At 55.3% G+C, this 15,461-nt stretch overlaps 1 protein-coding gene across 3 annotated transcripts in view; it reads left to right on the top strand.

The window, feature by feature from the left end:
* Nucleotides 1-15,461, top strand: part of UNKL (unk like zinc finger) — a 51,219-nt gene that overhangs the window by 5,133 nt on the left and 30,625 nt on the right. For 2 of the 3 annotated variants that reach the window (XR_006889274.1, XM_046665548.1), the window contains exons 2-4: nt 984-1,193; nt 11,424-11,600; nt 12,014-12,147. Coding sequence is in view for 2 of the 3 variants with exons in the window: in XM_046665548.1 (XP_046521504.1) it covers nt 984-1,193; nt 11,424-11,600; nt 12,014-12,147 (521 nt within the window). In the remaining variant the exon portion in view is untranslated. The remainder of the gene's footprint in view (nt 1-983; nt 1,194-11,423; nt 11,601-12,013; nt 12,148-15,461) is intronic. The other variant, XM_046665549.1, reaches the window with a different exon arrangement.

Below are 15,461 nucleotides of genomic sequence, written 5' to 3'. Positions count from 1 at the left end.
GCGCTGCCCCCGCCCCCGCCGCGGCCGCCCCCTGCCCGGCGCCGCGCCTGGTCTCTGGGCGGGTGGACCACCATCCGACTCCGGCTGCCGCCGCCTGAGGTCGGGAGACGGCGCCCAGAGTCTTGGGGTGGCACCTGGGTTTGGGGGCTGGGAAACGCGCCGGGGGTCGGGGGGCCACGCGCCTCTGCTTGGGGGTCGGGGAACAGCGCCTGGGGTCGGGCGCCGCGGAGAATGCGCCTAGGGTTGAGGATGGGGTTTCCGCGCCTGGGCGCCGGGGGAGGGCGGCCATCTGGACTTGGGCTGCCTCCGCCTGGGGTCGGGGATGGCACCTGGGCTTGGGGGCTGGGGCGCGCCCGGGGTCGCGGGGTCGCACCTGAAGTCAGAGATCGCGTCTGTGGTCGGGATGGGTGAGCTGCGCATGGGGTCTGAGAGATCGCATCTGGGGTCGGGGAAACGCGCTTGGGCTGGGAAGGGGGGCGTCTTGGGCCGTCTGGAGTCGGAATGAGAAGTCGCGCCTGGGGTCGGGGATTGGGGTGCTGCGCCTGGGGTGGGGGGCCGCGTGTGCGCTCTGGGGGTGGCTCTTGGGGTCGGGGGCCGTGCCTGGGATCCGAAGAACGCGCCTGGGCTGGAGGATGAGGGTCTGCCGTCTGGACTGGGAGTGAGGGGTCACGCCTGGGGTCCCGGATGGGGGCTGTGCCTGGGGTCGGGGACCGTGCCTGGGGTCCAGGATGAGGGGCTGCTGCTGGGGTCGGGGGCCGTGCCAGGGATGGGTGAACCATGCTTGGGATCCGAGGAATGCGCCCAGGCTGAAGGTGGGGAGGGGAACGCGGTCTGTGGCTATCGGGACTGGGGGGGGGGGGGGTCGCACCTGGGGTCGGGGCGCCCCGGGCCCGCGGGGTCGGGTCCCCGCCCACGAGTTCCCAGGGCCGCCCGCCGGCGGCGGTGGCAGCGGAAGCGATCCGCAACGCTGTTTGTCTTTTTAGGTATCTAAAGGAGTTTAGGACAGAGCAGTGCGCCCTGTTTGTGCAGCACAAGTGCACCCAGCACAGGCCATTCACCTGTTTCCATTGGCATTTCCTAAATCAGCGTCGGCGCAGACCGCTCCGCAGGCGCGACGGCACGTTCAACTACAGCCCGGACGTGTACTGCTCCAAGTACGACGAGTCCAGCGGCGAGTGCCCCGACGGCGACGAGTAAGTGTGGGGGGCAGCGCCGGCCTCGCGGGGCGTTGCCTGCCGCCCTCCTGCACCTGGCTGACCGGCAGGCGGCAGAGCCCTGGTTCTTTTGAACAGTTGGCACATGAAGGGGGTGTATCTTTACTCTGAAGTTTTTCTGTGACCAGTAAGGGGGCGGGGTGGGGGGGGTGGAGGGGGGAGACGGGACGGGACATTTCCTTGTTTTTAGGCCAGTGCGGAAAAGAATATATGTGTTTCAAGGATAACCCTTGCATAGTTCAAATCGATTTTGCTGCGCTTCCCACTTGTGATTGCAGCACACTTCTCCAAATTTCTTGCATTAGAACCAGCCTTTTTGAGGTATGGCTTTCAGGCTAGGGACCATTTTGTGGTCAGCTTGTTAGAAGGTTTGCTTACACTGTGCAAATCTATCTGGAATGTTTCCTTCCTTGCTGTTTACATGTTTGATTAAATTGATAGGAAAGTTATTTTATTCGCAGAGTGTCATTTAGGTAGCACTTTTAAAGTTTAAGAAATTAAGATTTTGTTTTGGTTGCCTTTTTTTTTTTTTTTTTTACAAGTTTTCTAACCGTGTTATGAACAGATGTCTTTCTTTTGAAAGATGTAGAATGGGAAAACAGGGAAAGTACGGTTGGACTGTATCTTCATGTACTGGGCAGAAATTGGTAGATCTGGGCTTTGCTTTTTTCCTGTGGGCTGTTAGAGGAGGGAGGGGGGCCCATCCTTTTCTGCCTGGAGGTGGCGCGGCATCACTGTGCCCTGGGGTCCTCTAAAAAGAGCTGCTTGTTCAGTTTCTGTCCGTATCTGGGCCTGATTTGTGGGAGGTCCTCAAGCCCCCATTCCCTGATGCTCTGGAGGGAGGTGATTCTCCAGGTGTGCTCCCTTTTGAAGATAGCTTTCACGCTGCCCCACATGGAGGCCAGTGTGGGTCTGTTCCCGTTCATTTTACAAAAATGCTTAGGCCAGGGAGTACACTTTTAATCTATGGTGATCTTGTAAACTTTATACACTTACTGAAAGGTTTTTAGCTGAACACCAGAAAGTTAAAGTGTTGTTGGTAAGGCAGCTTGATGCCTGTTGAATAATGTATCCAGCTCCACTTTTGGTAAGATGGTGTTATATTTTTGTGAAGTTTTAAAAGTGCATTATTTAGTTGCTTCTTGAGCTGATATTTTCTGAAAATGGGTCTTCAGAAGAGATGTTTTTGTCTAGGTGAGGCCTGGCATCAGTTCCCCTGTTTCCCTTGGCCACTTCAGTCATCTCTCTCAACCTTGGGTCCCTGAGTTGGCCAGGGGGGCCACTGCTGCTTGACCCTGGTTCGGGGATCCAGGCACCCGTGTGTCTGACCCTGTCCCAGTGTCCAGTATGGGGGACCAAATGGCAATATTCACTGGCGATGCTTTTAATGCATGAAAAACATGTTTTAACAGCTGTTTCGGGTTCCAGAATCTGGATGTCCTAGTGTTGATTCGGCCCCATTGTTGGGCATCAGGGTGGTGTCCAGTTCTTGTGGGATGAAAGGTGCTGCCGTGAACACCTATCTGTATGTGGTCATTTTAAGCTGGGTTCAAATAGTGATTAGAAATATGCAGGGGCTGGCCCCATGGCCAAGTGGTTCAGTTCACGTGCTCCACTTTGGCGGCCCAGGGTCTCGTCAGTTCAGATCCTGGGTGTGGACATGGCACCGCTTGTCAGGCCACGCTGAGGTGGTGTCCCACATGCCACAACTAGAAGGACCCACAACTAAAATATACAACTATGTACTGGGGGGATTTGGGGACAAAAAAGCAGAGAAAAAAAAAAAAGAAGATTGGCAACAGTTGTTAGCTCAGGTGCCAACCTAAAAATAAAGAAATATGCAATTATTAGGGCCAGCCCTATGGCTGAGTGGTTAAAGTTCCACACTCTCTGCTTTGGCAGCCAGGGTTCACAGGTTCGTATCCCGGGCACAGACCTACTCCACTCATCAGCCGTGCTGTGGAGGCATCCCGCATACAAATTAGAAGAATATTGGCATAGATGTTAGCTCAGGGCTAATCTTCCTCACCAAAAAAAAAAAAAAAAAAAAAGCGCAACTATTTATTATAAAAATATTAACGTAGTCTAAATGGCATCCAGGTTATCATTGGAAAACAGGATGAGTGGGAGGATTAGGATTCTTCTTTGACATTTTCTGTTTTGAATGCATCCTGTGTACATCCATACCTAGTAAGGAAGTCCCATGTGTCTTGTTAAAGATTTTGTATCTAACTTTCAATGAGCGCATGAGATGACTTGCTTCAGCCCTTTAGGAAGTGTTTCACAGGCTAGACATCTCCCCTGGGAACCTCTCCTTAGTAATTACTGCTCATTCCATGGCAGAGGGACTTTCTCATCACCCACAAATGGAATGGCCTGGAGTTCGTCCTGTTGAATCACAGAGTCTGGTTCACACAGGGTGGCCGTGGAATTCGTAAATAGGCACTACCTTTCAGAGCAAGGACAGGGCCTTCCTTTTATTTTAGTTCATTTATTCTTGAAATTTCTATTTTGGGCATATGTACTACTGGCCTATTATTTTAAAATATGAATATGTGTGAAAGAGCTAAGACCCTTCAGCCAATGTCAGGTGATGCAAGCATCCAGCGTTGTCCTTGGTGCTGGCTGGGGGCCCTGTGGGGCTGAGTGGTAGGGCCGGAGGGGATGGGGACCCCAGGAGGTCTCTCTTCTCATGGCCCCCTCCCCTGATGCCACACTCTCACTGTCACCCCTTTTCCTTGGCAGGCAGTCATCCCCCGCCCCTGCTGTCATTCTCCTCCTGTGGGCACTCCTGCTGTCACCTTTGCGTAGCCCCCCACTGTCATCTGCCCCTCTCCACATGCACTCCCGCTGTCAACCCTTTTCTTCATCTGGCGGTCACCCTCCCCCCCGCTCTGTCACCCTGCCTTCCGTGGCCCCCTCCCCCACTGTCACCCCCTTTCATTGGCAGGCGGTCAGTCTCTTCCTCTGCTGTCATGCCCCCCCACCAATGTCACACCTTGTTGGGCAGTCACTCTCCCCGTCTCTGTCACCCTGCCTTCCGTGGCCTCCTCCCACGTTGTCACCCTCCTTCCTCGGCGGGCGGGCACCCTTTGGGGAGGAGGCCGCCTCTGCGCTCCCATCCCGCGGTCCTGGGTCTCCCCGTGCCCTTTGTTCTGGCGGACACGCCCCCTCCCCGGCGCGGCCCGCGATTGGCCGTCCGGGTCACGTGCGCCCGCCCCGCCCCCGTGGGAACTGGCCTCCGGCGGCGGCGGCTGCGGCCGCTCGGTGTGCGCGCTCGGTAATCCGAGCAGAGAGAGTTGGCGGTGCCGGACGCCGCCTCGACCCCGGGGTCGGGCCCAGCTCCACCGGGTCGGTGTTCCCACCTGTGCGGATCCACCTCAGGTACTTCTTCGGCTGGGGCTTCGAGGAGAGCGACTCTCTTCCGGAGGTTTCGGGGTCCAGCCACATCCCAGAGGATGCTCTGAGAGGCCTCGGGTGTGGACGGCCCCAGGCCCCCAGCTGTCCTGCTCCCCGCGGGACCGTGGACCGTCCGGGCCGGCCCGGGTCTTCGCACGTGGAGCCCGGGCGCGATGGGCGCCTCTGGCTGCAGGAGACTGCGCGTGCGCGGCTCTCAGCGACGGTCAGGCGCCTTCACAGACGTCGGTTCTGACATACAGAAAGAAAAGGCCATCCCGGGGGTCCGAGGGGCCCCTCCAGGGGAACATTTTTACTGGAAAACAGTTGGAGCAGTCCCCAACTATACTCTGGAGAAAGTAAACGCCCTCTTTCCTCTGTTAACCCTCCTGCAGTAGACAGGCTGTCGGCGGGGTGGCCCTCCAGACCCCACAGATAGAGATTTTCTTGTTTTGAGGGAGAAATGCTCCCGCCCCATTACCGTGGGGTAACTCTCCAGGTTGGCCTAGAGATCAGCCTTAACCGTTGTAGGGCTCCCTGCCTGGTTTCATTCGGTGGGCCTGGCCCTTCTCCCCACGGGTCCCTCCCTCCTCACTGCACTTGGGGCCTCTGGGGGCACAGGCCCCTCATCCGGGAGGCCCATGACATGTGACTCAATTGGCTTTCCCTCTTGAGTCTGGGAGCCTGTTGACTTAGAGACACTTGCATGTGCTCGAGGCTCGGTGTGCCCGCTGTGTCATATTGGTGCTTCGTCTGATCTTTCTCTTGAAAGATGCTCTTGCAATGTTTAACTTTAAAAACTCCAGTGTCTTAGGACCTAAGGCTTAGGTGAAATTCCATTCACTTCAAGGTGGTTATAAACTTGCTGTTTGAACTGATCTTGTGAGTGACCTCTGCTGGGGTTTTTGGGGAGAGGTGAAAGCTAAGGGCAGGTCTGGAGCGCTAGAGCATAATGTTTAAGAGGTGGGGGCTGCTTACAGGGCAAAAGACGACACACGCATTTTGGTTACAAATTAGCCGGCTTAAGGGAATTATGGTGAGGTGACTGAGCTGGGTGTGTAAGAGCTCTGTGGGGAAACGTTGAAATCCCTGAGTGATTGCAGCACTTCCATCCATCTGTCCATCGTGCTTTGAGTGAAGGGCAGGGGACCCGGAGGCAGCGCCTGGCACAGGAGCTCTGGTGCCCTCTGCAGGGGCAGCACAGGGTCCTTGGGAGAGGGTGGCAGCTCTGTGGGTGCAGAGGAAGGAAGTGGACTCGTTGCTGGAGCTGATGGTCCATGTTAGGGACTAGTGAGGGGTCACTGTCCTGGCTCGGGAGTCCAGGGAAGCCAGAGGCTGGGGGGCACAATGCTGAACAGATAGCGTGGTCAACATGGGGCTAGCTGGCACTCCCCACCCCCAGTGTCCCAGAGGAGGGGACAGATGTGAGATGACACTTGAGCATCTCCCACCAGCCCCACCTTTTCACCATCCCCACCTCCCTACCCTCCTGACCTCTGCCGTGCCCCCCTAGTTGTCTGTGGCGCACGGGTCTTCCCTTTTCCTGTCTTTCTGCTGTCACTCATTTTCTGTACCGCAGTGGGTTGCTCGATTCTGTTTCATTTTGCCCCAGTCATTTCTGTATTGTATTCTGGTCTCCCGCCTGTGCCTGAGCTCCTTGAGGACGGGGAGGGAGTCATGTTGTACCAGGGGTGCGGGGGTGCCCTCTAAGCCCAGCGTTTCTCCCACCCTGGCCCCAGACCCACAGCATTGGCGGCACCTGGGAGCTTGCCCGTGGTGCACGCCCAAGGGTCCACCTGGCCCGTGGGACCCGACGGTCTGGCCTTAGCAGGCCCGCAGGTGCTTCTGATGCATGCTCCGGCATGAGCGCTGTGCCCAGCCCGGGCTCCCGGACCACGTTAACGCACAGTGGATCTGGGTCCCCCTTTGTTTCAGGCAAGAGTGGCCAGAGCACAGGGGACACTTTCAGGCTCTCCTGGGCACTTAGGTGGCAGTCTGGAGCCCCTGGCGTATTCCTCTCTGTTCCTCCCATTCCGGTTCAGTGGTTCCAGAGCATCGTGGAGCTGTGTCCGGCCATGCCACTGATGGAGCCCTGTTTCAGTTACACTGTTCAGGTCACTACTTGTTGTGGATGGGTTTGAGAACCACGGGTGTCACTCTGAATTTGGCAAGCTGCGGAACTGTGTCACCCCGGGTCACGTCACTGGTGCGGCAGGGCTGACAGTGGCTTGACTAGTCAGCTGCACGGTGGCCCTGGGGACAGATTAGTGAACTCCCGCTTGCGGTGTTGGGCTGACCCCTGGAGTCTCCCCAGCCTCCTCCCCTCCCTGAGGCGGGTCCTGGAGTTGCCACAGTCTTCTCTGAGGTTCTCCCTTCGGCTCTTACATGTCCTGACGGGAAGCTGTTTTCTTTTCATTAAACGTTCTCTACGGGGCTGGCCCTGTGGCCGAGTGGTTAAGTTCGCTCGCTCTGCTGCAGGCGGCCCAGAGTTTCGTTGGTTCGAGTCCTGGGCAAGGACATGGCACTGCTCATCAGGCCGCGCTGAGGCAGCGTCCCACATGCCACAACTAGAAGGACCCACAATGAAGAATATACAACTGTGTACTGGGGGGGCTTTAGGGAGAAAAAGGAAAAAAATAAGATCTTAAAAAAAATAAATTAAAAAAACCCAAAAACCTTTTCTAGTATCTTAAGGTCAGCTCGTGCTTTTATGTCGTGTCGTAGGCAGAGGTGACATGCTCTGAGTGAAATGACAGTGCCTGTTTGGTGCTCTGCCGGGCAAGGGGGCCGTGGCCAGGCTTGGTTGCTGTGGCGATAGTGCTGGAGAGGAAATAAAGTGATGCTCGGAGGGAACCTGAGGGACCGTTACAGAGCGAGTGAACATCGAGATGGAACATTAGGAGAATCTTAACTTCCCTGGAGCTCAGAATGTGCACGACTCCGGCCGTGCTCCACAGTGTGTCAGCACAGGGACACCCGTGTCCCCCCTCTGCATGTCAGCAATGCTCGGCTGTCTTCCTGCCCCGCTGCAGCTGTGTGAATGGGTTCTGTAGAAAACCCTCGGCTCTGGTGCGCTGGGCCGCTCTCCCCAGACGGTGGGATCCTTAGATGGCGACTTAGAGTAGAAGCCTAAGTATTTCTGAAGATTGGAACTGTCTTTGTAAAGTGGCGGCTTTCCTATTAGCTTAAATTATTTTACTTTTTATTGTTGCAAAATGTACAAAACACAAAATTTACCATCTTAGCCTTTTTAGGGGCACCGCTCAGCGGCGTTAAGCACATTCACATTGTTGTCCGGCCACAACCACCATCGTTCTCCAGAACTTTTCCATCTTCCCCAAACTGAAATTTTGTCCCCATTAAACCATAGCTCCCTCCCTCCATAATTTTTTATATGAGCCCATGTATATGTATTCTTGGCCCCACATTCCATTATCAACAGCATGTGGCTCTCCCTTTTCTTGGTGTTTTTGCCCCGACAATACATCTTGGCTCCCGCTCAGTAGTCCACACAGACCCTCTTATTCCCAGAGCGGCACCGAGCTCCCTTGACATCTGTCCACAGCTTGGGTCGTCTCCAGCCTCGCCGATTACAGACGTCTTGCGGTAGCTGCGTTGTGCTCATGTCTGTTTGCTCTTCTGGCCGTTCTGTCTTTGGGGCAGGACCCTAGAAGGGGGATCGTGAGGTCAGAGGGTAAGTGTCTCTGTGGTTTTGTTACTTATTGCCACATTTCCCTCCAAAGAGGTGGCAACACTGGGGGTTCCTGCCGCCCACCCGCACTGTCTGCCTCTCCTGCTGGGAGGTGGGGGGAGGCGACTTTCCAGTACGTTTCTTTCATCATCACAGTCAGATGAGCGCCTCTTGGTGGCCAGGAGCCGTTTGCATTTTCTGTTCTGTAAATTCTCCGTTCCTTTCTCTGGCCCATTGTTCTGCGAGTTCCCAGTCTGTTTCTACAAATTCTTTGTTTATTAGTGACATTGATCTGTATGTTCATGTGAGAAGTGGAGGAGGGTCCTGTGTTCTAGAAGGTTCTCTGAGTGGCAGAGGGTCCTCCACGCCAGCCTCAACCCCGTGGGCACCCTGAATCTGACGGAGTGAACGGTCACTCTGTGGTGGGGATTGACCCAAGGGCGCGTCCGTGCTCACTATAGGAAATAGCGAAAGTGGATGCTCACTGTTTCCCTTTCACCTCCCAAAACGCTTCCCGGAGCTCCTCATCGGGACATGAAGCAGCAGCTTACGCCCGGGTTGTCTTCCGTGCGGGCGCGTAGAGCGCTGTGCGCATGCGGAGTTTCCTTTTCCACTTTTATATATCGAGTGATATAGTAATGATTCTGTACCTTTTCCTATTGTCACAAACTGAGGACCAAGTTGTCTTGTAACCTCCTCTCTCCACTTTCCGCTTTTCCTTTTTCTCACGGATCTGGAGTGCTTGCCAACCACTGCTGGTATTCCGCTGGGAGAGTTTGCCGTGACTGTTCTGGAAGGAATTGACGCTGGGTGGACACTGGCCTGATTTCCAGTTTCTGCCACTTACGAGAGCCTGCCACCGGCCTGCTGCATGTCTTGAGTGGTCCCGGGTGCTGCTTGTGTTCTGTCCTCTTGATCCGGGTTCTGTTACTCAGGTGTGTCGGTTTGTGAAAATGCCACGTGAGGTGTAGGTCTGACCTATGTGCTTCTCTGTGGGTATATTATATTTCGAGACAAATATATAAAAGATCCCTCTCTCCTGTCTCTTCTCTATCTATCTGTCTCCAGTGGGCTTTAAAAAAAATGGTGGGGCAATACATATAACATAAAATTTCCCATTTCAACCATTTTTAAGTGTGCAGTTCAGTAACATTAATTACATTCATGATGTTGGACAACTGTCAACACTATCTTTTTCCAGATTCTTTCCGTCACTCCAGACAGACACCCTGTCCCATTACAGAGTCACTCCCCATTCTCCCCTCCCACAGCCCCTAATAACCTCTGCTCCACTGTCTGTGTGAATTTGATGACTTTAGGGACCTCATATAAATGGAATATGCAATATTTGTCCTTTTGTGTCTGGCTTCTTAGCATGATGTTTTCAAGGGTTCTTCCATGTTGTGGCATGTCCGTGCTTCATTCCTTTTTTATGGTTGAATGATATTCCACTGTCTGGATGGACCACATTGTGCTTATCCATTGTCTGTTGATGGACGTTTGGGTTGTTCCCAGTTAGAACGATTGTGAATCATGCTGCTACGACCACGAGGTGACAGATACCTCTTTGAGACCCTGCTTCCAGCTCTCTGGGTGCGCGTCTGGGGGTGGAGCTGCTGGGTCCCACAGTGGGCTTCTAAAGTGACTTTAGCTTGGCTGGCTCTGGGAACCTGGGGACTCGCCAGGGCACGGTGTCCTCTCTGTCTGCCCCTCTTGCCCACACAGCCCAGGTGCCCAGTGAGGTCTGGGGTGAGCTGTCTGAACGCAGAGCCTCCATCTCCTCGTCTTACAAGATAGGGGTTCAGAGTGGATGATGGCTAAGGCGCTTTTCTTTTACTTTTGGGTCTTGCTGGTTGCAGCACACCACCCAGCTGTGGTCTTTGTGGGGCGCCGTCCCCACTAGTGCTCCCCGTGCCCACGTCCACAGCCTGCTGGACAGTGAGGCAGCAGCAGGCCTTTCCAGGCCCCACACGGTGCTCCTGGCTGTGGCTGCAGGTGAGGGGCCATGTCCTTAGATTTGGGGACATGCTGTCCTGGGCCCCTGCCTTGCCTCTCGGGCTGCTCAAGGGGACATTGCCGCCTCAGAGTCCTCCTGTGTTTGTGGCTCTTGTCTGGAGGGACCACCCTCAAGGCAAGCTCATTCCCTGCGCTCCACATGTGCCAGAACCTTCTAAACCACCCCTGCAGCTGCCAGCTGCCTGCAGCATGAGCCCCGTCTCTGCTCGGTGAGCCGTACATGGCTCTCCCTTGGACTTCTGGCTCTGGGGCTGCGCATGGCCCATGTGACACTGTCTCCTTCGTGCCTCCTACCCTCTGGCCAGTCTCCCCCAGTGTCCTCCTCCAGCCATATCCAGGCTCCTGTGTTTCCCCCCAGGCTCTTCCCTCCTTCCCTTGAGGGGTCCCCGAAAGCACTCGGACTCGGGATGGGAGAGGCGCCCACCCTTTATCCGATGGCGCTCGTCAGGGAAAATGAATGAACTGGCTGTGTCCAGGGGGTGAACTTTACTTTTCCAGACTTTATTAAAAAAATTATGCAGGATGATTTTCATGGAAACTCGGTGTTCTGTTTTTATCTTGTTTCATGGAGGGGTTTGCAGGGGTCTGAGCACCTTAGGGGAGGGCCCCAAGTTCAGGGCCGGGTGCTCTGCCCAGTGATGCAAATCCTTCCATTAGAGCAGGTATTTTGCTGAAGGAAGATAGAACCAGCTGCTGACTGGGTGCTAATGAGAAGCAGAGCGTGGGGCCAGCCCCGTGGCCGAGTGGTTAAGCTTGCGCGCTCTGCTTTGGCAGCCTGGGGTTCGCGGGTTCAGATCCTGGGAACTGACCTACACACCCTCATCAGCCATGCTGTGGTGGCGTCCCCCATGGAGGAACTAGAATGGCCTACAACTAGGATATAGAACCTTGTACTGAGGGGGAAAAAAGAAAGATTGGCAACAGATGTTAGCTCAGGGCCAATCTTCCTCACCAAAAAAAAAAGCATACTTAAAGGTAAAGTGGGACATGTGGGACTTGCAAAGCTTTGTTAAAAAAAAAAATTAAGAGAAGTGGAGTAGGTTGATGCTGAGGGTGATCCCCAAACCGTAAGGCCCAGATGGCGTGTCCCCCCCTCTGCTTTCCAGGTGTCCGTACCTGCACCGGACAACTGGGGACACGGAACGCAAGTACCACCTGCGCTACTATAAGACGGGCACGTGCATCCACGAGACGGACGCCCGGGGCCACTGCGTGAAAAACGGGCCGCACTGTGCCTTCGCACACGGTCCCCTGGACCTGCGGCCACCCGTTTGTGACATCAGGTGAGTGGGCGGCAGAGAACTGGCTCACCTTCCCAGTGTTGCAGGAGCCGAGTGCCAAAGCAGCTCCTTTTCTGGGCCTTGGCTTTATTTCCAGTGAGAAAGTGACACGTTTCCTTCCTTGTGACCTGCAAGGCCTTGGGAGCTCCCAGGGAACAGCCAGTGAGGCCCCTGACACCCTCTGGGAGAGGAACTGAACACAGCCAGCTCTGAGTGTTGGGATTTGGGTCAAGACCTGTTCCAGTACAGGGGTGCACCCGAGGCCCGCGGGACCCCCTCCCAACCCCCCGGGCAGCCAGCGTCTCTAGTGACAAGTAGGCGGTTCCATAAAGTGACAGGAGCAGGTGATTCCATCACCTTCTGGAAGGGCTTTGGCCGCGCCCCCAAACTGTGACTGATATGCTGTTTGGTTGCAGGGAGCTGCAGGCCCAGGAGGCCCTGCAGAACGGCCAGCTCGGCGCTGGGGACGGTGTCCCGGATCTGCAGCCTGGGGTCTTGGCCAGCCAGGCCATGATCGAGAAGATCCTGGGCGAGGACCCCCGATGGCAAGGTAACCCTGCGGCCACCGCGGAGGGTGGGCAGGGGGCAGCCCTCGCTCTGTCTGTAAAGTGACCTGCACGGTGGACCTCATAGCCCTCGTTTCCAGGTCAGATGGGGAAACTGAGGCTCATTGAGCCGAGTACTTCACCCTCGGTCCTCAGGTAGCGGGTAGCCGAGGGGGCTCTGAACCCCACCTCTGCGCCCCCCGACTCCCAGCTGCTGTGGACCCCTGTGCCGGCAGCTTCCCTGGGGTGGGGCTTGCATGGCTGGCACGGCTTCTTCCTGCACCCGGTCCCAGAGCCAGGCCGATGGTCACTGCACCCTGCTCCCGGAGGACGCCTGTGGTTCCGCCTTGTCCCTACCCTCTGGGTCTCCGTGTGGCCTGAAGATCACCAGCATCTGGGTCCCTGGGGTTTGTCAGAAACAGGAGTTCCTGGCCGTGTCCCTCAGGGCTGTGGGACCCGAGTCCCTGGCAGCCTCCACAGATAATGGCTGTGGGCAGTGGTTTTTTTTTTATTGTGGTAAAGTACACATAATGTAAATTTACCATTTTAACCACTTTAAAGTGAATATAATTCAGTGGCATTTAGGACATTGACAGTGTTGCGCAACCACCACCTCTGTCTAGTTCCGGAACATTCCATCACCCTGGATGGAAACCCATCTCCATCGTCAGTCTCTCCTGTCCCCCTCCCTGACCGCTGGGGCCACCAGTCTGCGTCTGTCTCTGTGGACGAGCCTGTCCGGGTATTTCCCGAGGGCAGCGAGGTTTTAGGAAACCCCGTCAGTCACCATGCATCTCCCTGACCCGCTTGGCGGGCACTCACGTGCGGACATGATGCTTTAGGACTGCAGTGTCTCCAGCGATGGGTGCTCCCCTCGCAGGCGCCTCCCCACCGCTCGCTGAGCACCCGTGCGGGCCGGGGGCCAGGGAAACTGAAAGTGGTGATTGCGCAGGCCACTCGGGATTCCCTCCCGGCGCCAGCACCTCCTGCTGGGTGCTGTGCTCAGTGTTCCCCCGCCCTGGCCCCCGAGCTACGGGTGGCACGTGCCCAGCCGGTGCTGGGACACTTGACTGGGCCCCTAGTCGGGGTGGCGCTGGGGAGGTGGCCTTTGGTCACGTCTGGTATGGAGACAGCCGGGGGCCCCGTCTGCGTTTCCGGGAACCCGCCTGTGCTGTCGTGCTTGTCCTCGTGTTGCGATGCCTTTGCTCGTTGCTCGGGGCAGAGGCTCCCCACGGAGGAGGAACCACGGGCCTGTGGCTTCCTGCTTGCAGCCCTGAGCAAGGACAGGGCTGTACCAGGTTGTTGTCGCTCTGGAAAAGGCCTGCAAGAAGCTCCTGGTTGTCACTTTGCACCCGAGGGCCTCCCTGGTCGGATGAGCCCGGTCTCACCTCCCTGAGCTGGTGCTCTGGGTCAGGGCATGAGGGGCCCCAGGCCGCCATCAGGTGGGCCGAGTCTGAGGAAGGAGAGCGGGGAGGAGGCAATGGGGTGGGCACAAGGCTTGGTCGGGTCATGCAGGGTGAGCTTGCACCCTGGACTCCTGTCGGAAGCGCCCAGTTAGGAGCTCTGGCTTCTGGGGTCCCAGTGTTCCATATAAAACCAGTGGCATGGAACTCCACCACCTCCTTCAGCAGAGCCCTTCCAGACTGAGGCTTCCACATTTTCATTTTTCTTTCTTTTGTTTTTTTGGTGAGGAAGATTGGCCCTGAGCTAACATCTGTGCCAGTCTTCTATTTTCTATATAGAATACTGCCTCAGCATGGCTTGATGAGCAGTGTGTAGATCCACACCCGGGATCCAAGCCTATGAACCCTGGGCTACCAAAGCGGAGCACGCGAACTTAACCACTGTGCCACCGGGCCAGCCCCAGATTATGTTTCTTAGGGCAGTTTAACAATTGCACAAACAGTAGCAAGTTCCCACGGCCCTCTACTTCCCACATGAGCATCTTGCGTTGATGGTACGTTGTTACAATTGAGGAACTGGATACTTTGTTGTCACATAACATCCAGTGCTGACATGAGGGCTCACGCCTGGTGTGTGCCTCTTTGGGTTTGGACAAATATGTACATGTATCCACCGTTATAGTGTCACACAGAGTAGTGTCACTGCCCTAAAACCTGCCTGCTCAACCGCCTTCCCCCCACCCCTGGCGCCCACTGACCTTTTTTGTTTTTAAAGATTGGCGCCTGAGCTAACATCTGTCGCCAGTCTTCTTTTCTTTTCTTTTTTTCCCTTCTTCTCCCCAAAGCCCCCCAGTACATAGTGATATCTTCTAGTTGTGAGTGCCTCTGGTTGTGGCATGTGGGACGCCGCCTCAGCATGGCCTGACGAGCAGCGCCATGTCCGCACCCAGGATCCAAATCAGCAAAACCCCGGGCCGCTGAAGCGGAGCCCGCAAACCCAACCACTCTGCCACGGGGCCGGCCCCACCCACTGACCTTTTGCTCTGCTCTTTTGTCTCCATGGTTGTGCCTTTTCCCAGACCGTCACGTCATTGCAATCATCTGGGACGTGGCCGTTGCAGACTGGCTTCTCTCACTTAGTCATATGCATTCAAGGTTCCTGCGTGTCTTTTCGTGGTTTGGTAGCACATTTCTTTTTAGCACTGAATGATAATCCACGCAAAGACGGACCACAGTTACTTGATCCATCCCTTCCTGTTCCTGAAGGACGTCTCTGAGCCTCGGTGTTCACGGTCACCATGGTGTAGCTCATTTCTGTGCGTTTCGTGTCACTTAGCACGGGACCTCCTATCTGTTCAAGGCTCTTGGTTGATCCTTGTGAACAAATGTTTCACAATTTTTATTTTCTTAAAATCAGTTTTTTGTCCCCCAAACCCCTCTGTTCTCTCCACGCCCTGCTGTGTGGTTAACATCTCTTGTCATTAACATATTATTTGAAGTTGAATTTGGCGTGGACAGATGGGACGGTAATGTTAAATCTCGACTTGGAAACATCCCGCGTGTCGCGTCACCTGCTCCTCCTCCTCTCTCCCTCCGTTGCTCACAGAGGTCAGCTCCCTGGGCAAGAGTCATTGAAAACAGTGCAGGTAAATAAGGTGTCACTTATTAACCAGCCCAAGAACGGATATGATTTTTAGGAATCTTCTCTCATCGGTTACTGCTTTTAAATGACCCTTGGTGGGTTTTTGTCTGTTTTTGTTTTGAGGTAAAATTCAGATAACATGAAATTAACCATTTAAAAAATAGACTTCATTTTATTTTACTTTTTTTTTTTTTTGAGAAAGATCAGCCCTGAGCTAACTATGGCCAGTCCTCCTCTTTTTGCTGAGGAAGACTGGCCCTAAGTTAACATCCAT

Source organism: Equus quagga, chromosome 7 (genome assembly GCF_021613505.1).
Source record: "Equus quagga isolate Etosha38 chromosome 7, UCLA_HA_Equagga_1.0, whole genome shotgun sequence".
NCBI lineage: Eukaryota > Metazoa > Chordata > Mammalia > Perissodactyla > Equidae > Equus > Equus quagga.
The sequence above is the reverse complement of the archived record's forward strand: the minus strand, read 5'-3'. Positions and strand labels throughout refer to the sequence as shown.